This window comes from Stigmatopora argus, chromosome 11, assembly GCF_051989625.1.
Source record: "Stigmatopora argus isolate UIUO_Sarg chromosome 11, RoL_Sarg_1.0, whole genome shotgun sequence".
Lineage (NCBI taxonomy): Eukaryota > Metazoa > Chordata > Actinopteri > Syngnathiformes > Syngnathidae > Stigmatopora > Stigmatopora argus.
In genome coordinates this window covers 12,554,403-12,582,343 of record NC_135397.1, presented here as the reverse complement: position 1 = coordinate 12,582,343, position 27,941 = coordinate 12,554,403, and the positions used below count along the sequence as shown (strand labels likewise).

Genomic DNA, 27,941 nt, shown 5'->3' with positions numbered 1-27,941 from the left:
ATACACATCATAATTGGTCTTGTAAGCATATTTGCGCAAGAATCTTGAATATTGAGGAAATACATCACTTTTATTAGATGGAAGGTGACCCACATTAAAAAAGAAAAAGTTTATTGAAACTGGTAATACAGAAATAATGCAACTGAGTTTTCTTCAGTCATTGAATTAGAAAGTTTCAAGGTAATCTTTGGTACTAAAGTTTTAAAAAGAGCAGAAATGAATATCAGTCTAATGGGCTTTCTTTAATATTAATAATAATCATTTAAAAAAAAGAACACTGACATTGCAAAAAGTAAAACCATAGTGTTGGACTCAGCCATGCCTAATAAAATAAATAAAATCTGTAAAAACTGCCCTGCAGTTGCAACTTAAGTTTTAACTGGTGAAATGTAAAAGAATCGTGGCTATGTTTGCAACATTTCAAAGGGTAAAAAAAAATCTATTAATTGCAATGTGCTTATGGTTACCATTATACTTGTATAATGACAATAAAAACATTTAATTCAATATTTTTTTTTTGTATTTTTTTTAAACTTTGTATTTTAAAACACTGAAAATTCTACCAAAGCAGAAAGCCTTTTTTTCTATGTGAGAATAAAAATGATGCAACAATCAAAGCGCGTGACTGATTAGTGGTTTGCACATCTGCCTGTACTTCTGAGGTTCTCGGTTAAACTCCCACATTCTAAAAACATGCACATTAAGTTCACTGAAGACTACTAAAATATGTTAGTGGTTGTCTGTGTGTGCTATGGGATTGTCCCAAACTTGATACAAACAATCTAAAATATAACATGTACCCTTATATTGTTTCTCCTAATAGTCACCATGTGAGTACTAAAGTAACAAAATGTCAGGCTAGTTTGCATGTGAGGATAAAAATACTATGCTTTTGCTGTCCAGCAACAAGACCCCTAGGCTTGCAAGAGAGAAAAATACTCTATACCTATCCTCTTCCTCATCACAGCCTGGGAGGGGGTCTGGAAGGCGGGGGCCCCGGGGGCGCGCGGGAAGGGGGTGGTCCGGGAGGGAGCGTGCGTGACGGAGGCGTGGTGCGGGGGCCTCTTGACGGGGGCTTCGTGCGGGGAACAGAATTGGAGACGAGGGGTCGCTGCTCGACAGGCGCCGGAGGAAGGGAAGCAGTGGGAGCGGGTTTAGGGGCGACAGCGTGGGTGTAGGTGGCGGACTCTTCTCGGACTCTGTGGAAGCGTATGCAGCGCCCCTGGAAAAACAGAAATGGTTAGAAAACAACCATTTGGTGTTGGCTGTGTTTCAGCTATTGTGTCTACAAATCAGGAGTGTGAATTTGTTCATTGCTGACAGAAATTAACTGTTTGTTTGATGCTTTAGTGTAATTTGTTTGGATTATAAAACCATTCATTTTCTGAACCGTTTATCCTCACAAGCGTCGTGGGGGGTGTGGAGCCTATCCCAGCGAACTATGGACACTAGGCAGGGGACACCCTGAATCGGTGGCCAATCAATCGCAGGGCACAACCAATCATACCCAGGGGCAATTTGGAGTGTTCAACCAGCCTACTCTGCATTTTTTGGAATGTGGGAGGGAAGTACATGGAGAAAACTCATGGAAGCCCAGGGAGAACATGCAAACTCCACACAGTGAGGACTGAGCTGGGATCGAACCCTCGACCCTAGAACTGTGAGACTGATGTGTTAACCACTCAGCCGTTCGATTACAAAAGAAACTTGAGAAACTACTGCAACCACCAAATACCTTTTCATTTTTGTTGAACAAAATTATTATTATTATTTTTATATAATATGCACTGAACTACTAACCGCAGGTATCCAAGTTGTCCAATGGGATATTTACAGCACAGTACATGCATCTTATTTTCCTGTAAAATCCGCACATTAGCCAATCGGGACTGTAAACTGCAGGGTAAAGCGTAAGGGGAAAAAGTAGCAGTTTTTAGTCTGACAACTGTGATGGAATTCTACTGTTTTGCCAGTGTCTCAAATGAATTACCTTTTTGATGTTTTTTTCTGGACAGTAAAAGTTACACAAACATTTGTGATTCAAGACTTTTTTTTACTACCGTAACATTCCTAAATTCACTTTAACGTGACTAAAAAAAATAAATCAAGGCATGCACTTGGGCAACTTACTACCAACTCCACTTTTATTTGTTAAAATGATCGGAATCAAGTCCACCTGTGTGGAGTTTGCATTTTCTCTTCTGTGCTGTGTGGGTTTCCTCCCGGTGCTCCGATTTCCTCCCACATCCCAAAACATGCAGGGTAGGATGGTTGAATAAATTGCCCCAATGTATATTTGTGAGGGTGGATGGTTGTCCGTTTCCTTGTGCCCTGCGATTGGCCGGCCACTGATTGGCAGTGTTCCTTGCCTGGTCCCCACAGTTAGCTGGGATATGCTCCAGCACCCCCCACGGCCCTTGTGAGGATAAGCGGTACGGAAACTGAATCAATATTTGTACTACTGGTAAAACACAGTTTTCCACATTCATTTCAACGTCTTGTCAGGTTTTGACCCATGAGCTAATGGAGTGACGCGCTCCATCTAGTGTTAAAGCTAAGAAGTGCAACATAGGCAGAATTAAATATTCTTGTGTGGGCCATGTTCAGTAATATTTTCCGTGTGCGGTCGATTGGTCGCCGGTCTTTTGGGTGCCGTCTTTTGGTCGCGGTACGGGCGACCAAAAGACCGCGACCAAAAGACCGGCGACAAAACAAGGTAAAACAACACGGTCTACGCATCAATAAAAGCCAACAATGGCCATGAGCAGTTTCACTAAGCCGACGTGTGAGTGTATAAGAGTTTGTATGTACATGAGTCAGTCAGGGTCTTAACAAGTTCTCCAACAAAAAACAATAAAAGTCCGGGAAATTTGGAGCTTTTCTTTAGCCGAATAATTACTAGGGCATTAAGTATGACTAAATAGTAATTCGCAGTTTGTATTTAGGGAATTTGAGCAACGATTTAAATGGTAATTATCAATAACCTTCTGGGCGACCAAAAGACCGGCGACCAAAAGATCAGCGACCAAAAGACCGGCGACCAAAAGATCGGCAACCGAAAGACCGGCAGCCAATCGACTGTGTACCATATTTTCAGTATTCGCAGCGGGGTAATGAAAACGGGGCCGTGAGCCACAGTTTGGACACACGAGATCTAAGGTTTTAGTGTTTGCCATCTTGAAGCGAAACAGTGACGAGCAGCTAAACGACGGACTTGGCGAGCCACGTCCCAGTTGGTTGCGACAGAGGCGAGAGTGTTTGCAGGCGGACAGAGACGCGCCTGTCTTGCCTTCACACCTGCGCCACAATAGCAGGGACACTCGCAAAATTAGGCGCATTCATTTATGCAGTCTTCCCCTTTCCTTCTCTTGTGCTGTGACACCAAACAGAAAGTGCCTTATTACGTCTTATGTGTTTTGTACATAAAGGCCCATTTCTAAATATGCCAACAATAGTTAACAGAGGGCGCTAAACATGATTTACAAGGCAGCAGAGAGTGGGACGATTCTCTTATTGTCCTCATTGGTGGTTGCTTGCAAAGTCAGCGTTGTTGTGAGGGATGGAGAAGGGCGCTCTCTGTGTCCTTGGTGGTCTGATTATAACACCTTATTAAACAGAGAGGCCCTAAAGTCACACAGGGGCCATTTAGATGGCCCGAGCAGCAGTAGCTTTGTGGCTTGAGGGGCGCCATTGTACCAGTGTATGTACTATATGAGGGGGTGCGTAATTGATTGGGGTCAGCCCACTTGGGGAGAGGAGGGATGCGGGGGAGTGACTGCTGAGGTCTTGTCACCGGACTGCGGCGAACGGGCCGGTTTGGGAGCGGCGACACCACACCAGCGAGAGCATATGGACACAATGAGAACACAAGCTCATGAATATGAGTGTGTTGTGTGTTGTGTGTGTGGAAATGCCTCTGCCGCAACATATGGCCTGAATGGACCCAGTGGCTCATGAATACAAACAGGGACTGGGAGGTTTGGGAGAAGGTTGTATAGTGAGCATGAAGACAAGGGAATTAGTGTTTAAAAGAAAAAAAGTTATTCATATCCGAATAACAATGAGAGTAAACTTTGCTCATTGGGTGTATTGCGCCTGGTGATTAGAGAAATCTTTGAAAATTACCAATATGTCAAGCGGTTATCACATGGTTTTTGGTCATAGGAATTATTATTTAATGTTTTTTTAGAATCCAATTTCTACACTGAGGAATGGCAAAGAGAATGCACTTCAATTCTTATTTTTATATTTTATACACAATGGTAATCATAGACAACAGCATTTATTATTATTATTTATTCATTATTTATCTGTTCATTTGTTTGTTGTTGTTATTTGTGCAATTCTCTACTTATGTTGTTGACTACTTATTTAGTGATTATTTATTGATGATTTATTTGTCTGTTTGTTGTTGTTATTTGTGCACTTCTCTACTTATTTATGTTTTTGACTACTTATTTATTACTTGTTTAGTGATTATTTATTGATGATTTATTTGTCTGTTTGTTGTTGTTATTTGTGCACTTCTCTACTTATTTATGTTTTTGACTACTTATTTATTACTTGTTTAGTGATTATTTATTGATGATTTATTTGTCTGTTTGTTTGTTGTTGTTATTTGTGAACTTTGTGGTGAAGCTTTAAATCTCATTATAATTGTAAAATGACAATAAAAACACTCAATTCAATCCAATAAGCATTAGCATGCTAGCGAGGAGAAATTAAGGTCAACTAACCCTGACTACTATTTCGCTCACATGTTTCAACAAGTATACATAATCTACAAGATAATTTGATCTGAACTGCCATCAGCAAACTTCCTGTTCCTGTGTTCTTTTGGATTTTAGACAAGCGCATTCCGCACCTTCATTTTGTGTCAACTTTCCACAGATTTGGCCCACCCTCTTGCTGCTTTTCCACTTTAGAGATTGTTTTGTTTATTTTTGGTTCTCTCTATCTCTATATTGTGTCGCAGGTTAGCAGACCATAGCTGTGCATTAATTGTGGAAGCTCATAAGGGATAGACTGTGTCCTTTCTTGTCATATGCACCTAAAAAAAGTATTTCAATTGAGAATCTGGCATTAACGGCACATCACACTACACTTCCCTGATTGGTTGGAATTTTTGTCAGCTTTATTTCCCCTCTTAGCAAGTGTTTACTTCCTTGATTTTAAGGAGAATTGCCTAAAACACTTGCAGAGTTTCTCCTACAGTGTCTTTCCAGGCCTCAAGACTTTGCCCTTCACACGCAAACAAATATGATCCAGTCAATATGCTGTGCGTGCACTTTGGTGGCCGTTGCAGTAAAGAAGGACGTGAGAACAGAGACACTCATCGGACCTGACAGCTCTGCCTGTCGCCAAGCACGACATTACTGCCTAGCACTCACGTGCGTACGATGCTCCTCACTAGTACACTGTACTGGCCTCAAACCTCAGATGACATATTTCTTAGAAAGATAAGATGTGAACATGAATGACAGCACTGACTACAGAGTTGAGAAGATGAAACAACAACTCGTTTTATGTATTTGCCGATCAAGATTGTGGATGACTTTGACCTACTGTTTGTTTAAATGACAGATAACTGGTAGAAATGAGAGGCCATTAGCTAGGGTAGTGTTTCCTAACCACTGTGCCGTGAGCAATGGTCAGGTGTGCCGTGGGAAAGCCATGTAATGTAATATTCAGGGAGAAAAAGTAATAGGAATATAACAAGATTAAAATTGAACTATTACAAGGTTAAAATCAAAATATGATGAACGTTAAATTATAGATTATACTATTAGAAGATTAAAATTGTAAAACAGTCATTTTGTTGCTTATTTTTCTCTAACATGAACCGGAAGTTTTTCGGTTTCTAGGGCATCAACTTTTGGCGACGTAATATCTGTGTGATCACAACATTTTTTGGGCGTAATATTAGATTTAAGTAAAATTTGTAGACAAGTCATAAAATTATTCGATTAAAAACATTAGATTACTAATTTTTGCATCACTCGAACCGGAAGGTGTTCAGGGTCCGCAGACATCACCTTTTAGTGACGTCAGTGTGGAAACATTAGATTTTGGAATAATTTTGGAGGTTTATGTGATTCATGCTGATAAAACTTTGATGAGAATGACTATTGTTATTATAGGGGATATAGTTTTAAATCAAAAGATTTTCAGATGGTGGTTTCCCTTGAGATTTTTTCAATGCAAAAAGTGTGCCACAGCTCAAAAAAAGGGTGGGAAACAATGAGCTAGGGAAGTCCTTCCGAGGGCACAATTTCAATGTCTCGATACTTTGTTTTTCCATTCCAATGCACATATTTTAATTCATTCGTTTTTTTTCATTCATTTTCTGAACCGCTTTACCCTCACTAGGGTCGTGGAGGGTGCTGGAGCCTATCCCAGCTGACTTCGGCCCAGAGGCGGGTGACACGCTGAATTTGCGGCCAGCCAATCGCAGGGCACAAGGAGACAGACAACCATGCACACTCACACACATACCTAGGGGCAATTTTGTGTGTCTAATCAGCCTAACATGCATGTCTTTGGAATGTGGGAGGAAACCAGAGTACCCAGAGAAAACCCACGCAGGCCCGGGAGAACATGGAAACTCCACACAGGTGAACCCAGGTCTCCCGAGGGTTCAGTTCCATGTGGGTTCTGAACTTCCTATTGGGATGTGTTCTCCCCGTAGCTGTGTGCGTTTTCTTAGGGTATTTTGATTTCCTCACAAATCCCCAAAACATGCATGGTAAGCTGGTTGAACACTCTAAATTGTCCTTAGCTATGAGTGTAAGCGCGAATGGTTGTTTGTTTCACTGTGCCCTGCGATTGGCTGGCCACCACTTCAGTGTGTCTCCCATCTACCACGCACAGTTGGCTGGACTAAGCTCCAGCACCCCGGTGACCTTTGTGAGGATAAGTGACACGGAAAATGAATGAATGAATATTTACACTACTGATAAAGCACAGTTTTATATATTTAAACGTAGCGTCAATGTTCAAACTGTGCATTTAGTAACAGTGACTCATGAGAAATACATAGTGATTGATTAATATTGGAATATGCTGTTATTGATTTTTTTTAGGTGGCATATGAAAAGTTTGTGAAGGACGGCTTGAATAGATGAAATAGCTGGAACAAGGCCTTTTCCTAGCCGCTTAATTTTTTACCATCAATAAAAAAAATAACTCAATATCTATCATATTATCATACAGATTCACAAATTGGATGATCCCAGTAATTGACTGGCAAGCTAATTTTCGCTTGGTGACGTCCAAGCTTTCTCCCCCGAATAGGACAAGAGACGGATTCTTTGGACGTGTAGCAGACATTAAAAGTCGTCTCTTAAACGCTACAAGAAGTGAGTGATAAAATGTGTTGGATGAAATTAGGGCGAAGTGAGGCTTTAAAGCAAAGTGATTGGGTGACAGGAAGGGGGGCCCCTCTGGTCTTTGCCGTGTGCTGTGTGACGGAGCATCCGTGCCATCAGCTGTGTGGACAAAAGAAGGGAATCTCTTGTGTCACAATATGGCTCGTGGCCTTTAAACTGCCCATCTGTTTGTGTGACGCTCACTCGCCAGTGCTGACACACAACTTACAGTGACAAGGATGCCCACACACACGCATGCAGTTGAGAAACAAAATGCATAGACGGCATGTGGCAGAAAGTGGCAGCACGCTGATGGCCGTTTGCAGATGCAGCGAGCTAAAAGTAATGCGGGGAGAAAGAGGGATGCGAGCAACAATCTTTTCAGCTTTGCTGTGCTTTTCGTCACTGTAGTTGATCAATGTTTGAACTCATTGGCTTTTGATAGCAGCATATGACCAATATATTTTAAGTGGAAGGGTTGGGAGACTCATTTGCTGGAAATTGTGATGTTTTATATATAGCTATAGCCATGTGTGCATATCTTTTAACAAAATCAAATTCTATTTTTTCCCCATCTGCATAGTAAGTCATGTGAAAACACAATCAGGTAAAACAGAGATAATCAACGAGGGAAGAAGAGTATAATAGTTCTTTTCATAGTCTGCATTTTTAAATACTAGTCTGTAAAATGGATGGCACTCTAGAGGTTGTCTTTTAAAAAATGTCAATGAATGAAGGAATTATTAAAAAAACATCAGCACACTTGTCTTGAAGTACTCTGCAGTGTTTGTGTGTTTTAGATTCTGGCAAAATACGTATAAAATAATAATTGCATTTGTCATATTCACGTTGTTGCTGCTAAGGATTGAAAGCTCACCATATTGTTCGTAATGGTTTAATAATTGTCATAATTGTTTTTTTTAATGTTTTTATTTTTTTAACACAATGTAATTTGGAATATCAACCAAAATTGTCACTTTTATCTATCTACGCATGTTCTATTTGCATTTTTTTTAAATAAAAAATATTTCAGTATTTGCTTTCTTGCCTATATTTTGTAACGGAAATTACTTGAACCGAGAGCTCTGAAACCAAATCCCAATTACTACATTTTACTATCCTGTTCCACCTCTAATAAAAGTAGGAACTGTATGATTTGTAAATTGTGTTCAAAATTATTTTATACAGTACAAAAAAAGTCTTTTTTTTTGGCAAACAGTCATTCAATTTAAATTTCATTGCAGCAATGTGTTCCAAAAGGTGGCAAAAAAGACTTAGAAAGTTGAGGAATGCTCATCAAACACAACAGATGTTTTTGTATTGTAATGGTTCTACTATTGTAGTTTTGATCTTCCAATTTAATGCAATGCTCTTCACATTGTCAGACTGCCATTTCCTCCTTTGGCTTCTTTACATAATTTGTCACTCTTCAATGCTTGACTGCTAGCTCTCTTTGACAAGAAGTCATTGCAGTCTTTTATGTCTTCCATGCCTTTCACCCGAACCTTGCTCTCACTTGTCATGGAAGTGCACCCCCTTCACTTTCTCCTTTTGTTTATATGTGAAGAGTACTTTCATTTTTCTTAGTTAATGGGGCATGAAGGTAGTTGTGCTCATTGTTAAGGCGTCACTGTGAAGTGACTGAGAAAACCTCTAGAAATGTCTGTCCTAAAAAGATGAATTGTGCAACTATTAAGAAGAAGAAAAAAAGTTACAACTGGGGGATGAATCCACTGATGGCATCTTTTTTTCATCGACTTTTAGATACTGTTAGATCCCGAAGAATATATGACACAGAGGCCAAATTGATACATTTCGTAATGGTGAGTGACAATGGGACCATTGACAACTGCAGATTTTACACCATAGCAACCAGCATGATGATGAAAACATGCCCTAAGGGTTATGGGGGTGCAGTATGAGGGTCTAAGGTTAGAGAACAGTCGCCGCTTTGCCTCACTAGTTCTTATGTGACACCATAATGTCACTGTGGCAATGGGGGTTGACAGTATGGCACAGCTTCAGAAATGTGAAGTAAAAAGTGAAGGTTTTGTTAACAATAAGGGAAAACAATTTGCCATTTCAGTGTGTAAAATGAAATTGGAGCAGTCTGTTGCACTTTGTGCAACTGACGGCAGATGTTTTCTATCTTTGTCACCAAGATGAACACATTGTCTGCAACAAAGCTTTTAAGTGGCTGCAACCCATCGCTCCCTTCAAAATATTACAGTCATGCACGAGTCATAATGTAGTGCACATTTTGTTTTCGTCACAAACTAAGTGAAGGAATTCCAGTAAGAACTCACCTTGTCTCCAGGCTGAGGCCTCATCAGCGAGACTTGGTCGTAGCCTCTTCTCAAGAGAGCCCAAAGGGCGTCGAGCTTCCCCTGGATTGGGGGGATTTTGCACACATTGATTACTCAAAAAACACATCATTCATGAAAATACTCAACAGGTCTTAATAAAGGTCACGCGTCGTTTGAAGACAAACCTGAATAGGTGTGTACCACCTCCTCTGCTGGGTACGTCTGCGGTTATATTTGCGAGGTTTGGGCTCATACGGCTCAAATTCCTGCTCTGGCATCTTGACAACAGCATTTTTGGGTTTGTCCAGCTTGGCGCCCTCCTCAGTGGAGCCTTTTTCCCCCCAGCGCACCTGCACCAACATGTTAATAACAAATGACATTCCATACCTACGAAGCGTTGAATGTGTCCAATTGTGTACCTCCATGCGTTTGATGCCCCCTACTCCTCGTCCTCCATAGTACGATGCGTCCACTGTGGGCCACCTTTTCTTGGGCATCCCATCTTCATCGTCCGATTCCTGTCACAATAGTTATATAACACTATAACTATATGCGAACTGGCATATCATAATTAATTACAATACCCACAGAGAGAATGCAAAAAAAAATCACAAGGTGAAAAACTTTTGAAACTGAAATTGTGGCTCATTTTGCCATGCCAGGTCACATTTCCTTTTGTGTGCTTCATTTAATATGAAAAGTAAGGCTACATTATCTTTATTGACGTTTTTATATTCAAGACGAATCTCATTTCTACTGCCTTACGATACGTGTGATGTCCATCTGGCTCAATTCTCTGTAAAGTGGAATATGAATTTCTTCTGATTTGATTCACCACAGTGTTATCACCCTGCCAATTTCTGAATGCCAAGAATGTAAATGAGCTTTCAAATACTATGCAAAAATGCAAACCATTAGGATGCTCTCATATGCCGTGATCATGTCTTCAGGATGATTCAAATGAAACTAATCTGCCTAGCAATTTTCCCATATGTATTTCTTAGACTTTTGATAATGGAGTAAATAATGTTTAAATACAAAAAAGTGCCGCCTCTTAATAGTGCCGCAATTTTTGTGATGTCAAGTATACACACGCACATACTAATCAAACACAAGGCATAATGGGTATTACTGACATCATGAGGGGGGCGGGCAATCTGGAAAACTTGCATTTGATTGGCTAAAATAGCACAGGCAATCATCAATGATAAAATTTCTACTAAATTTCTTGTTAAGATGTTAAAAAAAAACCTCCATTATTACAATTCAGAAACTGAAAATTACTAAACAATCTTTCAGCTAGGGTGCACATGCTAAGTTGTCTTTAAGTATTTTTTTAATATTACAGTGGTTATTTACACATTCATGTTGAAATGCACAAATAATATATGCTGTACTATATATAGTAATGTACTTACAGGCTCTGGGGGAGGTGGAGGAGGAGGTTCTTTGATGACCTGAAGATTAAATTAAGTAAAACATAATATAATGGCCCAAAATGCATTGGTTCCAAATTTAGCTAAAATACTAAAGTGTGGACTTACCACAGTGCAGCAGAGAGGCCAAAACCACCACATGAGTAGCAGGGCCAACAGCAAGAACACAACCAGCAGAGAAATCAGCACAATAGTGCCGTCAAACTGTACAGGCGAAACATAGAAAACAACAGACGTCCAATTAGACAGAGAGAAAATCATACGGAGCCAAACTTATGCTGCTGGGCATTCCAGTACTCACAGCCTCCTCTGATGACACACAACAGAGGAGACTTCAGAAAGAAGAGAAGAGGACTGAAGGAAATCCAAAAGAAGTTTTGAAAGGAAAAGTGAAATTGATCAAATCACAGATCAAGAGGATGCTCAGTGTGTACACTCACACATTCAGTAGTTGTGATGTGAACGGAACTGGTGATGTAGGATAGGCCTTCATTCATGCTCACCTGAAGGTAAATCACCCTGCAACAAAAAAATGGATGCAACATACTTATGACAAGCTTGCCTGGGCAACTTGGTCTGCCATGCATGGCTGCTGAAGCGGCCTCCACATTTCTCTATCTGCTCTGTCCATACTTGCATTCCCTAAAATGCTGACGTGGACATTTCTTTTTAAGAAGCTACAATCAGGTCAGGAGAGATCTATGCCTCACAGACTTTGGACAGAAACCCCAAACCTGAATGATGTCTATCTGCAACTATGAGGCTTACTTTTGGTCAGTTGATCAAATTTTGTTTCATGATTACAATTCCTTGCTTTCCTTTTTTATTTTTTTTATTTTTAAAAGGCAAAAAACGTGTTTTTCTGGCCACCTGGCAGTCCAGTGATTCTTCTTTCTGACTTGGTGTAGGCAGTCTGGTTTCGATTGTGAGTGGTAGTCTGTTTCATTGTGGCCTGCTGGCAACCAATTAGGGGTGTCCCCCGCCTGCCGCCCGTGTTTGGCTGGGATAGGCTCTAGCACCCCCCATGACCCTTGTGTGGATAAGAGGCACGGAAGAGGAATGCTTTAATAAATTAAGTATCTGGAACAAGGTCAGGGGCCAAAATATTCGATGAAAGTATGGTCACAGATTAAAATTTGCGTGACCGGACGTTTGGTCGCCGGACGTTTGGTCGCGGACGTTTGGTCGCCCGGACCCAAACAACGGGCGACCAAACGTCCAGCGACCAAACGTCCGGCGACCAAAAGTCCGGCGACAAAACAAGGTAAAACAACACGGTATACGCATTAATAAAAGCCAACAATGGCCCTGAGCAGTTTCACTGAGCGGACGTGTGAGTGTATAAGAGTTTGCATGTACATGAGTTGTCCCATTAGGAAGGGACGTCAGTCAGGGTCTTAACAAGTTCTCCAACAAAACACAATAAAAGTACGGGAAATTTGGAGCTTTTCTTTAGCCTAATAATTAATAGGGCATTAAGTATGACTAAATAATAATTTGCAGTTTGTATTTAGGGAATTTGAGCAACAATTTTAAACTTCCGGCGATCAAACGGCCGAGTACCAAAATTTGGAATTGATTCGGATTAATCCGCTCGATGGTGCAGTAGTTCTTTAGCCTGACGTTGCCGCAGGGAGCATGGGATCGATTCCCATTTGGTGGCGGCGTGATTGTAAGTGCAAATTTAGGGTGTAGTCCACCTTTTGCCTGAAGTGAGCTGGGATAGGCTCCAGCACCCTTTGACCCTGACAAGGACAAGCAATATTGAAAATGAAAATTCAGATGAGGGATTCAATTTTTTTTAGCACAACACTCCAATGAGAAAGATTCTTCGGGACTTTAATGTGTTTGTGTTAAACCACCATGAATCAATTGTGCCTGCTTATTTCTCAAAAGTATATACTATATATATTTAGCATTTTACTCAAAGAAACAGCAAACAAAATAAACCCAAATGTGGATGGTATTGCACTCTAGTCAACAATGAAATTCAACATTAAGAAAGAAAGTACAGAATGAAAACAATTAGCTCTTTTTTAATGGCTGAATGGACTGATTTGTATTTCACAGAACAAAACAAAAGATGCCAACAGCCGAACCGAGGAGTTGTGAAGGAGGCAGCTGCAAATTGTAGTTCTGGGTTTAGGGAAAAGAGTGGAGAAAGGCTTCTTGTGCTTTGCTTATGGTTTGGGGGGACAGAGACAAGAGGGCATTGAGCTTCGGGTCCACATGTGAGGAGAGGGTGGTGACGGGGGGAGGTCACTGCAAGGTGGGGTGTTCATAGAGCGCAAGTGGGGGATGGGATGAAGAGAACCTTTTTTGTCTGAAATCCCTTCAGCATTATCACTCCCTTTTGAGAACCCATAGGTCCAATGCCTATTGATTTCCTTGCCCACCATAGCCTCTATAAGAACGACTTTGACTTGACTCTGGCTGTCGCTGACTTGGGAGGAGAAAATGGGGAGTGCAGGTGCCACTCCAAGATTCCCCGGTCATATGGTCGGGGGACATGCTGCTATCAATCTCTATCAATCATCATCTCCCCACTATATGTGTCTTTGCTTCATGTTTGTGTGCGTTCTTTGTCGGTGAATCCGGAAGGATTGCAGTCAACACAGATTTGTGTGAAGCCGGCTTCAATGACTTTATTCTAAGAGACACGGCTCAGATAAAACAGGAGGGGATTGAAGGTCTTCGAGGTCCGGTTGGCAGCCTTAAGATCTTCCCAAAACAGTTGACTTGAATATAGCTGTAAATGTGAGACCGACACCATCTCTCGCTTCCTTTTGGTGGAATGAATTAGATTTATAAATGTTCACGCACTAGGTGTGTTTCTCCACTGATCATCTGGCAATTGATGGCCTCCCCTTTGAGCCCTTGGGCCATTCACAGCAGACTTCCTTTTAGTCAAACGTAAAGATGTCACACTGCGCAATAATAGCCTTCAGCTATATGGAAATATTCACTCCTTCAGGCGTGTGATGATGCACCATATTATTGTCTGTCCTCACAAAAAGGCCTTTATTGACAACATGTAACATGTGCAGTTATTTCGGCAGATTGCAAGGCATGGCGGCTGCGTGCTTCTAACTAGTGGACGGGAGTGAAAGTGTAGCCACCGTGTTATTTCCACCCAAAAACACACGTGCAAAAATCCTTTCCGACTGATTTTGAATCGATACGGGCCATAATATTCCGATTTATCACAGAATCTATTTTTAACACCCTTACTAGTTTATGTATGTATAGTATTTCAGTAAATGAAATAAACATGTCAGAGTCTTCATCTTCTGCAGTACGAAAACATTGTATGTGGAGTGTTTCTGTGTGAACAAACCACTTTGCAGGAGAGCTCAAACCACACAAGAAATCTGAGTGACAGCGCCAAGACAGATGATGACTAGGAGGTGTCTGAAGCCACGGGGTGGCACAGTATAATTATGCACCAGACTCCAGGGCAGTGGGCCCGGGAACGCTGCCGGGCCTCGGTCCACTTGGAGCTCGGCCCAAAGCTGCACTCTGTCTGCCCCACCAGAAAACTTCCATTTGCCATCACCGAGGGCAGAGCTGCAAATGCTTGGAGAAAACTTTACACTTGCTGGCCACCTCCTGTGACACTCTTTCCCCATGAAGTGTCAGCTACACATTGGGATACCACGCACATTCATATGTACACACAATACAGAAAGAGGAGGCTGTGAAGGTCTAAACCAGGAGGCGCTCATTAAGTTGTGTTCCTGGGCTCTCCTCCTCTGATCGGTGTCTGCCTTCGTTAGCTGTGACAAACTCTGATTGATCACGCACGCTCAGTGACTTTGGCCAAGATGTTATCAAGGACGCGAGTGGCGTGGCGTCAACATCGGACTCACGCACAGGCAAAGATAGAGACATCCAAGTTTGCTCTCAAAATATGTAAAGAAAAGTGCTGAGGTAAAACGCAAACTTGTGCAACTCACCTCCCTGCCTCTTCGACAACAGGAGCAGGACAGAGAAGGAATGTGTCCTCTATCCCATTTGGCCTCTCATCTGCAGAAAATTCAAATCAGGCCCGTTTAAGATTTTCCGATGAGTCCCCACGCTCAAACTTTGCTAGTACTATCGTATACTGACGTTCCTAAGTTGTACAAACATTGTGCAATTTCGAACTACACTAAAACCTGGGAGTACACGCTGTCAAATTTGTTCTGCATACATTTGTTTCTTGGTGTTTCTATTTTAGTGACACGTCCCACAAAAATACACCGACTTTCAAAAAGTCCGAAATAATACACTGCTGTTCATTAATACAATATAATTTACATAAGTTTACAGGATAAGAATCTGCCACACTTTAAATATGGATCTTATCAAATTATAAATTGGGCATTGAAAATCCAGCTGAATGTGATGCTTATCATTGTCAAATTTCATTAGATTGATAATATTTTTTGGAAGATTCATCTATGACCTTTTGGAATTTTGATATAATATGATGCTCTTATCCTATATTGCACCTGTTGTTTAGTTTTTAAATCTGAAAATTCAATAAATAACTTACCTAGAGTGTGTGTGTCATTCAACTTGAAACTGCAGAGCACCTGGTTAATATTTCTGGCATGGAGAAAGCCATTTCCTCTCACCACAACCTGAAAGCTTTCTGTAAAGACACACAGTGGCATCATTTTATTTCCCACACATCAAATCATTGAAACGCTTTTTCTCGAATTAAAGAAACGAACATTTGTGCAATTGTTCACCATTATGGCCTGTACCTATGGCTAGCTCCTTTCCACAGTGCACTCAACCTTGTGCACACTTCATTACAGTTTGTTTATATATCTGTGTGCTTGTGCGTGTAGGTGCAAAAAATCCTGAATATGCTCTAATTTGTGTAAATGCTAAAAGTTCTCCTGTATTTTGGAGCGTGCACGTTTGTGCATGTGTGTGTGTGTGTGTGTGGTCGCCAGCGGTGAGGCGTGTGTGCATGGTGCGTATGCGTCTTTGACCTTTACTTTCCCTCAGGCGCTGTTAAAGTGCACTGACTGGGCCTTGCCAGCATATGCCGCAGTGTCTATGTGGCTGCTTCTCAGCATATGTTGTCGAGCGGGAAGAAAACATTTGGTTGAAAAACATGGCCTGCGGGGCTGAAAACGGCATAGTGCTGCCAAAGAGGGTCTGACCTTACCTATGGAACCACAAGACATCTGCACGTTGTGTCTTGTACTTGTTTCCTTGGCCTTTCCTGAGCTACACTTTAACATATATAGTGTGTTCGCGTTCTAGGTTGCTGGCCACCTCTAGCCTCCTCCCGGCTAACAGACATGAACATCGGTCACACCTTTAACATTTAAAAGTCCCAGCGTGAAGATCACTGCATAAAAGCAGTGAGGTGTTGGAGTATACGTGACACTGTGGTTGTAAAGGTCACGTCAGCTACTACACGACAAGTTTCCGTTGAAAATTTTGACATGTTTTAAATGTGGAAATGTTGGTTCATAGGTATTTATGATATGTTTCATAGCACAGTGCAAATTGTAACTGGATATCTAAGCAAGGTTTGATTCTATTTAGTTTTGAAAAGCATTGTTCTGCCAATTTAGATTGTTTTTGGCTTTTTATTTTTAGACTCATTCATTTAGAGTCCTTAAAGATGCTGTCACTGCATTTTCGCAGTTGTTAAAACATTAGTTCAGGTATAATTTAACAGTAGATAAACACTCAGGAGAGGCAATATGCCTTTTTGGAGTTTGAAGTTCTTATCTGCATCATGGTAAGACAAATTCTGAGCCTTACTAGCTCAAACTACCTCGTTTATTAGGTCAAATGATGAAGTAGGAACATTTGCATATACAACGAACGCTGTGACTGGACTGTCCCCAGGTCACATAGTGGTTACTAGGATAGAATTACAAAGAACCCAAATGGCTGCTCATAGAGGAACAAGCTGTAAATCAAACTCAAAGAAAAGCATAAAATATGGTCTTTTGTTAAACATTAATTTCCAACAATAATCTAAGACAGGAGTGTCAAACGTATGGCCTGCCATGGGGTTCAATCGTCCCGCAGGATAGGCATATATTCGTTCAATCATACAGTACATACCGAAACATCTTTTATTTTGGGCTGAGTGCCGTAAAGCCAGAAGTGTTCTAAGTTTTTTTTAAAGCGACTGAAAAGTGACTAATCTCTCAGAACTTTACAAAAAAAATACATCAAATTAGTGCTATTTATATGAAGCCCAATTTATATACACAAAAACTCAAAATTTCCTGTTTGGTTTGCCCTTTTCGTGCTCGGTTTTAAGTCTGGACCTTGACCACAACAATCCGAGGCATCAGTGAAATAAAATTAGAGCCAGATCCCTATATTGTCCCTAATGTCATGATTTATAGCACAGTAACCCGCAGCTGAGAGAATGTAGTAACAGGAAGTCTTCACATTAATTATAGTGTAATGCTCAGTTCCTTGGCTGTTATGAAAGGATAAATTGCAGCCTAGTCTGTGCACACTATAGTGCGTTTTGTTGTTTTGTTTTTTCCTGCTATGATTTAACCCATGAATCACAGCAACAACTAGAATAGTACAAGAAATATTAATTGTTTTGTTGTCGTTAGAGTTTAAAAAAATGAACAAAGAATAGTTAGTTCTACGTATATTATCACAGAGATGATATTAGTCTCTACACAGACATTCTATCACACAGTGGCAGGCTTAAAAGTTAACACTGTCACAATCATGGTATGTCTGGACTGGTGGCACCCTGCTGACTTGCAACATACATATGTTGCTGCCCACCACTGTGGCCGCACGTCCATGTCCATCTTCACCTGAACGTTTGACGAGTATAAATGTGTGTGACTGCCCACGAAACGTCCACGTTTTGCATTTTCTGTTGTTAAGCTCCGACAGAAATTGGGGTACGGCTTGTCCGAACGGCGGCCCTTCAATCACGTTAGTGCGACGGGACAGCGAAGGGCAGGGAGGGGGCCACGCCGGAGTGAACGGCGGGGAGGGACGGGTCAGACGCTAATGAAAGCAGCAATCTCTGCTGTCAGGTCAGATCTCAGGTTCAACATTCGGTATGTGTGTGGAATCAGTGCTGTCATGTCTGATAGTGTGGCCCAATGTTCACTGTCCAGTCTGATGGCCTGTTTGCAGGCTGCTCAGTCTGGTCACTTCACATCATTGTAAGGGATTTGTGTGTGTTTGTGTGTGCATGAGCTGTAAAAAAAATCATCTCCACATGTTAAGAAGCCCGTTTTGCGCACATGGAGACAATAGTATTGTTGCAATATGTCGAGATGGAGGTTTTAAGACGCTGACCAGTGCTTGACAATTGCTTAATCTTGCATCACGCTACAACAATAATGTGCGTGTAAAGCACACATGCTGTGATTATTTCTACACGGCTTCATTTAATAACAAAGGATGCACACTGGAATAATAAGCTCAGTGTATCACAGTGGCTGCCCTTCATTAATTAGGCCAGAGTCAAGTTTTGGTCGGAGTGAGTTTCTTAGTTCACTGACCATTAGGCTGCTCATCAATCGAATAACAAATGAATCTGCTGGAAAATATTTGTTAACATGTCGGCTGATACATTGGCAATAAACTAAAGATAATTATCACATGAGAACACTGACTATTGTCCTTCTCATTGCTCTAATGATCATCTTATCCTTCTCTTCTTTCCACATAACAGACCATTGCTCGCAATTTATTTTCTTAGTTTTTTTTCATGTCGTCATGTACAGCTCTAGAAAATGCCTGACATATTAATTGCATTCTGTACAAATGGAATTGTAAAGGTGTAACGTAAAGGGGATGTGTGTCTGTTAACAGATGCCTATTTAGCCTGTTGTTCTACATTTTACTATCGGTACTTTAACACATATTTGTTCTTCATTTTTGATCAAATAAAATTTGCCCTCCCAAAAATTCGACAAATACTCCAGTGCGATTTATAATGCAAAAATAGGCAGATTGATTTTTAAAGAAAATGAAATTCTAAAGCAGAGTAGCAGTGACTGACTCTTGTATTTTACTTTAGTTTATGGTTATTGTAGGATTGTTTAAGTGACAATTAATACATACAGGTACAATGATAATGTATATCCATGTTCCCTAATAAGTCTCATGATAGATTGATTGGTTGTCCTGCACTATCTGATTTGGCGATTTTTGTTGTTTTTGTTTTTTATACTTCCTAATCTTGCTAGCAATACTTTAAGATGAGCTTTAAATAGAGGCTGAAGGGGCCAGAGTGGCTATTTAGCATATACGATGTGGCAAACTAGGCCAGGGAGGAAGCCAAGCTTAAAGATTCATGGCTAATTCCGCCAACCATCTCCAGTTTCTCCTCCTCCCCTTTTGGCCCACATGTGGGGGCCAAGCCCTTATGCTAATCTCCCCCGGCTCTGAATGACAATACGCTGTGTGTCACCGCGCGGCCATAAGCGTCTGTGCGATTACTCAACTTTGTCCACTCCAAAGCTTTTGGATGGCTGTCATCTGACACAATCACACCCACCCACGCATTACTGCTTCGGTGTCCTAAGGAGGGAACCTTGCACACCACACAAACCTTACCTCCTGCACACACGCTGGATGGCTCGGCTGCGAGAATTTCAATGCAGGACTTCTTGATGATCTAAAGCACAAGATGGTTTGATGAGATAACACAGTTAGCGTGTTGGTGTGTGTGTGTGTGTTACCGAGTCAATGATTCCCCTGAGGGCTTGGAAGCCCCCCCACACAGGAAACACATGTTCCATAGTGTCGGCAATGGTGGCAAGCTAGAAACAATAGTGCACAAACAATGTTGTATTTGCTTTTGTTACACGTTTGCATACATCCTATTTGCTTCTGTGCTTCCTACCTGGGTCTGGTTAAATTCTTTGACCCCAACGCAGTACACAATCGCTCCCATAGACCTGGCCCTCTGAGCCTGGGGAGGAAAATTTGAGCAAAAAAAATGAATTTAAGTGATGAAAGAAATCTTTTTAACTTATTTCAGTCTGGATTCTGGCCACAGCACTGTAACTGGGTGTATCAAACGACGGAACAATGACGCAGACGAATCATCTGTTGAGGTATTACTGGATCTCAGTGCTGCATGGACATAGTCGATGACTACATACTACAGAGCAGACTAACTAGAACAGTGGGTGGGGACCACTGACACTGCATTTCAGTGGTTCAAATCTTATTCAAAAGATAGGGATTTCTTTGGGTCAATCAGAAACCATGAGCCTAAAAGAACCAAATTCACATGTGGGATTCCATTCCACATGTTCTATTCTCAGACTGGTGCTATAAATTAATAAATAAGGTTTTTTTTGTCCAAACAAGACATGGAAAAACTTATTTGTGCATATTTTTTAGTAGCCTGGACTATTGTAACGGTACATTTACAGGATATGACAAAAAAAATCAGTCACAAAGCTGCAGTTAATACTGAATGCTGCTTCCAGAGTCCTTACAAATTAAAGGAAATTGGACCATATTACATTGGTTATAAAATCATTAAATTGGCTTCCTATGAGTCAAAGGATAGACTATAAAATACTACTGCTGGTCTACAAAACACTTTATAGCCTTGGCCCAAAATGCATGCTTGATTTGTTTAAGCCCTACAAAGCATTGAGATCTCTAATGGGTTCTGTTCCAAGACGTAAGCAGGGTGAGGCAGCATTCAGTTACTATAATATTCACCATGGAACAGGGTACCTCAATTTATAAAGCAGGGCTAGACAAACAGGTCCTCGAGGGCCGCTGTGGGTGCAGGTTTTAGTTACAACCAATCCAGCACAGACAGTTTAACTAATGAGATTTCTGCAGAAAACAAGAAGCATCTGACAGCAATCCCCTCATTGCACTTATAAGACACCATATTGGTGAAAAGGTGCCCTCTCTATAGGTTGGAATGAAAACCCGCCCCCACTGCGGCCCTTTGTGGAATAGTTTGCCCACCACTTTTCTAAAGTGTGGTCAATCTAGTAGCTCCTTTAAATCATGGATGAAAACACTATTTTTTCAAATGCACGTGATTGTCACATTGTACCTCACGTTGCGCTGTGTCAAACTGCCACTCGTTCAATTCCCCATCAGTCAATGCAATGATAACGCTGGCTGTCCCTGTGAAAAATGTAAAGTTCAAGCCCCATGTAGTACTAAAGAGTCCACTATATTGTCAATAGAAAGAGAGTGTACCTTGATTCTCTTGATATATCTGTGTATTTGCCTACCAAGACAGACACATTATTATATTGTAAGACCTTTTTATTCTGTGATACTTGTAAAAATCTAATCAAAATATGATCAATTTGACCCTACCATCTCCAGGCCAAGGTTCATAAAAGTGTCTCCTCCTGCAATCACACTTTTTAGATCCCGGAGTCCTCTAGTGATCAATTCTCTGAAACCAAAAGCATTGTTAAAAAACAACAACCAAAAAACACCAAAGAAAAACATAAAAAAACTTTTCATTTTTCATGTCGCAAATGCAGTAGTCTTTTCTCACAGCAAGAGCATGCCGTTTTAATGTTTGAATACTTGGGATTTTGCACCAGCTATTGCACACTATAATTAGTGGGGAATCAATTCTATCCACTGCACTGCTTGTATAATTAACGTTACATTTGGGAAGGCCACCCGATGGTACAGTGGTTCTTTCGCCTGACTTTGGTGTGGGCACTCTGGGCTCGATCCCACACAGTGGCAGGATGAGTGTGAGTTCAAATGGTTGTCTGTCTCTATGTGGGCCCTCGGACAAACTGGTGACCAGATTAGACCATAGTCTGCCATTTGCCAAATTTCAGAAATAATAGGCTCCAGCATCCCTTCCCCTTGCAACGATAAGCAGTGTTGAAAATGAATGAAAATATTTGGGGAATTTTCTTTAGAAATAGTGTAGAAAAAACATTTTATAATAAATTACAATATGAAAATGGTAGATGAGTGTATGACGGTTAGCACTTCTGCTTCATTGTTCAGAGATTAAGGGTTCAATCTCAGGCTTTGGTCTTCCTGTTTGGAGTTTGCATGTTCTCCCCGTACCTGTGTGGGTTTTCTCTGGGTACCATGTTTCCTTCCACACCTAAAACGTATGCATGGAAGGCTCATTGACCCCTACAAATTTTATATGAATGGTTGTTTTTCTCCTTGTGCCCTGCAACAGGCTGGCAACTAATTCAGAGTGCACCCCATCTACTGGCCATTGTTATCTGGGATAGGCGGCAGCACCCCGGAATTACAATCTAAAAAGTGTTAAATGAAATTCGAGCAAAATATGACATTCCACAGTATGTAAACAAATATTGTTGTTTGCAATTAGACAAACAAAAAAAAACGTGGATACTTCAGTCTGTGGTGCAGCTGGTTGTTATTTCTTACAGTGACATAAGGCAAAATGGATGAGGTATTTTTATGTTATAAAAAAATAAAACAGCTTTGCCCATGTTATGACAGGAAAAACTGGATGAGTTAAACTTGTGGTCAAGAGAATGACTTGAACAGAAACGGGATGTGGCGCTCTCCAGGCGCTGAGCATTCCATTAGCTAAAAGCCAGAAGGTTGAAGAAAATGTGCAGCACCATTATATGGTGGATTTTGCTACATCAATTTTTCAAATGGAAATTGTCTCAGCATTTTTTACATAGACAGATGCCACAAAAACACAACCTCCTGAGACAGAGAGCAAAACATAAAATACAGAAGTGTACTGCATCTTACCTGTTCTCGGTTAACTCCATGATGATTTTGCCATGTGTGGAGAAGACAATGAAGGACATTCTCAGCATAGGGCTGGAAACACACACATGACACTTACATTTTCAAGTCACAACTTTTACACATTCCATAATTGAGAATAACTAAACTATTCTAGGGCCGCTCCTAAGATCAAACCAAAATAAAAACAAATCCTGCTTAAAAAAGCAAGACTGTACATAAATGCAATAAAAAATAGGCTTTGCTTAGAAAATAACATTAAATTTCATCACACCGCACTAACACTGCATTGCATTATGGGGAACTTTGGTTGTCAACTATCAGCAAATTCAACAAAAGATGATCATTTAATTTACTAGACACTGTACAGTTCCCTACTGTGTGAAATAAATAAATATATATATAAAAATATATAAATATATATATATATAAATATATATATATATATATATATATATATATATATAAATATATATATATATAAATATATATATATAAATATATATATAAATATATATACATAAATATAAATATATAAATATATATATATAAATATATATACATAAATATAAATATATATATATATTTCCATTTATGGCAGGTCCCATTTTCCAATGCCCCGCTCATATTTTGCCCATTTTGCTAATAATATTAAATTGCTACTCCCAAACGCTGATGAGGCAATGTCAACAATGTACCTGATGAATTTCTCTGCCAGCTGCTCCACAAAAGAGTAAATCTCGATCCAGTGATGCTTTACACTTCCTGATCTGTAAAACAGGATTTATTTTACTCTGATTTTTCATTTAATAGTTGAGAAAAAACACATTAAAAACAGTCTCATATTCATGTCAGGAAACTCCCATTCATTAAAGCTTAACATACACAATACTAATTCTGAAAGACAAATAAAAATGATACTTAAGAGGAACTATAGAAACTACATATAGAAAAATGTTATTGTTTCATTTTCGTTTGAAGGAAGTGTGATGGTATGACGAGGCTACCCTGGATCACATTCCATTATATTGCACTGTACACTGCTGCATGCTGCAACTGTTTACATGACCGTTCTCCTTAATGAAGCCCAGTCCCAGGGGGCTGCTAATGGGGGCTAATTGCTGTTGGGCCAGAGGGTTGAGGTTAGACTGGGACAGATGCAGCAGCCTGTAGCAGTGAACATATAGCGGGGCAGCTGGCCTGCATGTGTCCAGGCGCATGTGTGTGTATGGCCTTTTGCTTGTTCGTGTGTGGCAGTGAGAGGGAACAGATGGTGATGAGCACAGGCAGGCTAACAACAGGTTGAGGGAGTGAAAAGGCAGCGACATGATCAGCAGAGGGATGCACAAGTAGTACTCAGCAGGGGGGGGGTTGCAATGACATCAAACAGCAGACAAGGACAGTGGGTGGTGGTGCTCTGAAAGGGTGTCCGAGGCTCGTAAAATGAAGGAAAGTCACAGCAGTTTGGAGTCATGATGCCTTTCTTTTGTACCACCCGTTTAACCAGTCCCTTCCTGCCCCACTTATCCTTTTCCTTGACAGAAGGGCATGATAAAGGTTCCAGGAGGGATTTGCTGGGAACAGTCTTTACAAGACCATATAAGGGGTTTGACATCGTCCTTCAGTTTTTGAACAAACTCAGACAAACAGAAGAGGCTCATAATTTGGGGGGGTAGTCGTTACACAAGTTGATCGAAAAGGAAAGGCAAAGCATTACAATCACTATTTCCTCAACAAAAGTTGGTGGATGCCGTTAATGCAGGTATGTTAAAATGATACATTCAAGCAATACCTTTAAGGCAAAGATTTGCACTTGTATTAGTCATTTGGATTGCAGATGAAGGATTTTCAAGAGCAACACTAGGGAACTGGTTGATGCTAATTCTATTCAGTCTAATTCCATTACTCCCTTTTGAAAATGATATTACAGAGAGCAAAATTGCACCCCAGGCTAAGTCGTGGAATGGATTGTCTCCTCCTCCACTGTAATGTCTGGCAGTAATCCCATTTTCTCTCTACTGTACATGCTCTAATTCCTGTGATAGCGCCATTTCCACATGATTTCCATCTGAGACACTAACCCATCACTATTACCCATATTCACACACTTTAAAAAGAGCACATACTGAAAGTATTTAGTAATAGAGCACAAAACTACAAATTTCACCGAAACTAGCACACATCCTCTTGGGTTTAAGAGAAAATAGCATTTTATTTGATGTTGGTTAGACATTAAAGAATGCAGGAAGCTGATGGTTCTTTAGTAGATTAGATTACATAGATCGCGAAGTATCTGTAAATCGCCAAGGAACTATTGGTAGATCGCCAAGGTACTATTGGCACACCGCATGACAATAACATTTTGATCCCCCCTCTGTCGGTTTCTTTATCTAGGCTCTTTTGAATTTGGCATGTCTGCAGTAAGGTTTAGCATGAACTTGTTGATAGTGGAAGGTTAACTCCTTGAAAAATAGATCTTGGGGGGAAAAAAAAAAGAGTTTGAACACCCCTGATCTAGATGAATTCTCTCATCATACTGGACGCTCCAGCTCCCTCCTACTGGGGTGCTGCTGAATGGGTCAATGTGTGGCATTAAGATGGGAAAAAGGACAGTAACTTTGAGGGGAATCATCAGCTTCCTGGAGGCCTGTGGAGACCTGCAGAAATCCAAGCACCAGGAGAGCTGGTCATGCGTGACATGCTCTCCCCGGGCTCCTCTTAAACTTTTGGTTGCAAAGGGTAAAGAGTGAAGAGCGACTGACAGATGTTGCTGTGGACCCCCCAAAAAAGGAAATGTCATTGAAAATGTTCACTTCACAAATCTTTTGGTGAGTACCAGGGTATTTAAGTAAATGTAAAAGCAAATCTCATAAATATTTGGTCGCTCAAACAAAATTTATTCTGCAATCTGTGGTGTAAACGGAACAAATCTTTATCCTCATGTGTACTTTAGTCGGTTCTAGCATGTTTTGACATGTTTAATCTCACACCAAAAAATGACAAAAATGTAAATAACCACGTCTGAGCGGAACCCAATGACAGTACTTTGGCTGGGAGGGGGGCAAATTACCAAATGCCCATCCAGTCAAAATAAATTGGATGTCTAGTACCGTCAATGGCACTCAAACATGAGTATTCAAAAGTCAGCCATCCCAGTTTAAATAAATTGAACTTCTATTGTCGTCAATGAGCTAATAAAGATTCTACTACTCTCGTAGTCTGTGAAGTTTTTGACAGATTGTCCATGACAGTGCAAAAAAAAAAAACTTTCATATACCATATAAATAACTTATTTTCTTATGAATAGTTGTGTCATGGAATATTGTACAATCAGTACAATGTTATGAGATATATTGAGAGACTTATCTATCAGTAAGTATTGTATTCCTGTATTGAGCGATATGGGAATTTCTCACAAAATTAGACATATCCTAATATTGTGAGCCAAATTCTATCATGAATCTGAAGGAGACTTGAGATTCCCATCCCTACCTGCAACCCTAATGATGTTAAGAAATAAGAACACTGGATAAATGGTCACCTAAATCGCAAGCATTTTGACAGTATCTATTACTTATTTATCATTACTATATATTGATTATCAATCTGTTTGTTTGTTTGTTGTTGAGTCTATAGACGAGTGGTGCCCTCTCAAAACCATGAAACTCATCCTGGACTTCAAACGGAACAAGGCTGCACCGCTCTGCCGATCACATTAAGACTACTTATTTATTGATTATGTATTTATTATTTATTTGTCTGTTCGTCTGTTGTTGTATTTGTGCACTTCATGGTGAAGCTTTAAATATCATTCTACGTGCAAAAGGGCAATAAAAAACATTCAATTCAACAAAAGTGATCTAAAAATGGTCTATAGTGCAGCTTTACATCATATTTTGACTACTGTCACAACAGCAAAATATGGAGGAAGGGGGGGAAGAGATGAAGCCCACACCAGACAGAACTTGCATATGGCTCTGCTGCAGCTGTTGTGTCCAGCAGGCAGGCAGGAAGGCAGTCGAGGAGGCGAGGCGTCATAAACCTGAAACTCAACCCTCCCTGGCCCAACCCACATCCCGTGGCTCTGCTAGCTCCGTTTGCTACAGAACCGGCCCAACAGAACAACACAACCCAACTAAAAACCACCTCCAGTCCTCTTAGCCGCACTTGAGGCACTAACCAGAAGTAATCCCCAAACCCATACCCAACCGAGTATTTCATAGTTTCATGGTCTTTGTCATCATTAAAAAACAAAAAACAAAGGGGGTTTCCAAGTTGGATCGAGCTGTATCCGAGTTTTCATTCGCCGAACCACCACGCGTTTCCGAGCCTCCGCTACGGTTGCGTGGCGAAGCGCAGCCATGAGAAAGTAACAAAAAGCCATAAATAATAAAAGACACTCACTTGTCTAGGACAAAATAGAGGTCGAAGGCGCCCTGGCAGGACCTCTCCTCCTCTTCCCCCTCTTCCTCCCCCTCGTGCCGTTGCTCCTGTTGTTGCGCTCCTTTCGCCGACACATGGAGGAGGAAAAGTCCCAGCAAAAGGAGGCTGTGGATGCGCCTGCTCGCCATCTTTCCCCGCTCGGATTCCAGCTCTCCAGCAACAGCGCCGCCGCTCCCCGCAAAATATTCACATTGCCCTTCCAAACATCCGCGAATGTATCATCGACGTGTCTCCGATTCTGCTTCGTATAGCCGGCTCGTGTCGTTCCACGCAGGCGTTGACTGGAAGCCGGCCTCCCGAAATCTTGCCTCCTTTGGGCTGGGGTGGGGGGAAAAAAGCTTGAGGCTTCGGCAGGATGGAGGAGAGGAGCGACACCCAAGGAGAGTCTCCTAACTCCACTTTTCCCGAGCGAATAACTGGAAAAGTCATTCAAAGCCCCCAAATCCAAAAAATATTGTAAACTTATGTTGGCCTGGAAGAAAATCCACAGTCAATACAAGAACACCAAAGCACTAAATGTAAAATATGTTAGTCAAGTAAACGAAAAACTAGATAAAATCGAAATGTGGGAAAAAAAACACATTGGTGCAACTGCAGCCTAACTCTGCTGCCATTAAAATTCAAAAACACTAAACATAACGCTATACAACCCGATATAAAATAACTCTAAGCCAGCGATG

The 27,941-nt window shown here is 40.9% G+C and overlaps 1 protein-coding gene across 1 annotated transcript; it reads right to left on the bottom strand.

Moving 5' to 3' along the window:
- Positions 1–94: 94 nt before the first annotated feature.
- Positions 95–27,926, bottom strand: antxr1d (ANTXR cell adhesion molecule 1d). Its single transcript, XM_077613044.1, has 18 exons — positions 27,223–27,926; positions 23,517–23,588; positions 22,822–22,893; positions 21,424–21,505; positions 21,301–21,331; positions 21,152–21,225; positions 19,967–20,035; positions 19,803–19,883; positions 19,678–19,738; positions 15,647–15,745; positions 15,066–15,135; positions 11,550–11,628; positions 11,218–11,313; positions 11,092–11,130; positions 10,093–10,191; positions 9,859–10,023; positions 9,674–9,754; positions 95–1,222 (listed from the first exon to the last, which is right to left on the bottom strand). The coding sequence occupies exons 1-18, from the start codon at positions 27,387–27,389 to the stop codon at positions 962–964; spliced, it is 1,698 nt and encodes a 565-aa protein (XP_077469170.1). The 5' UTR covers positions 27,390–27,926; the 3' UTR covers positions 95–961.
- Positions 27,927–27,941: the final 15 nt, after the last annotated feature.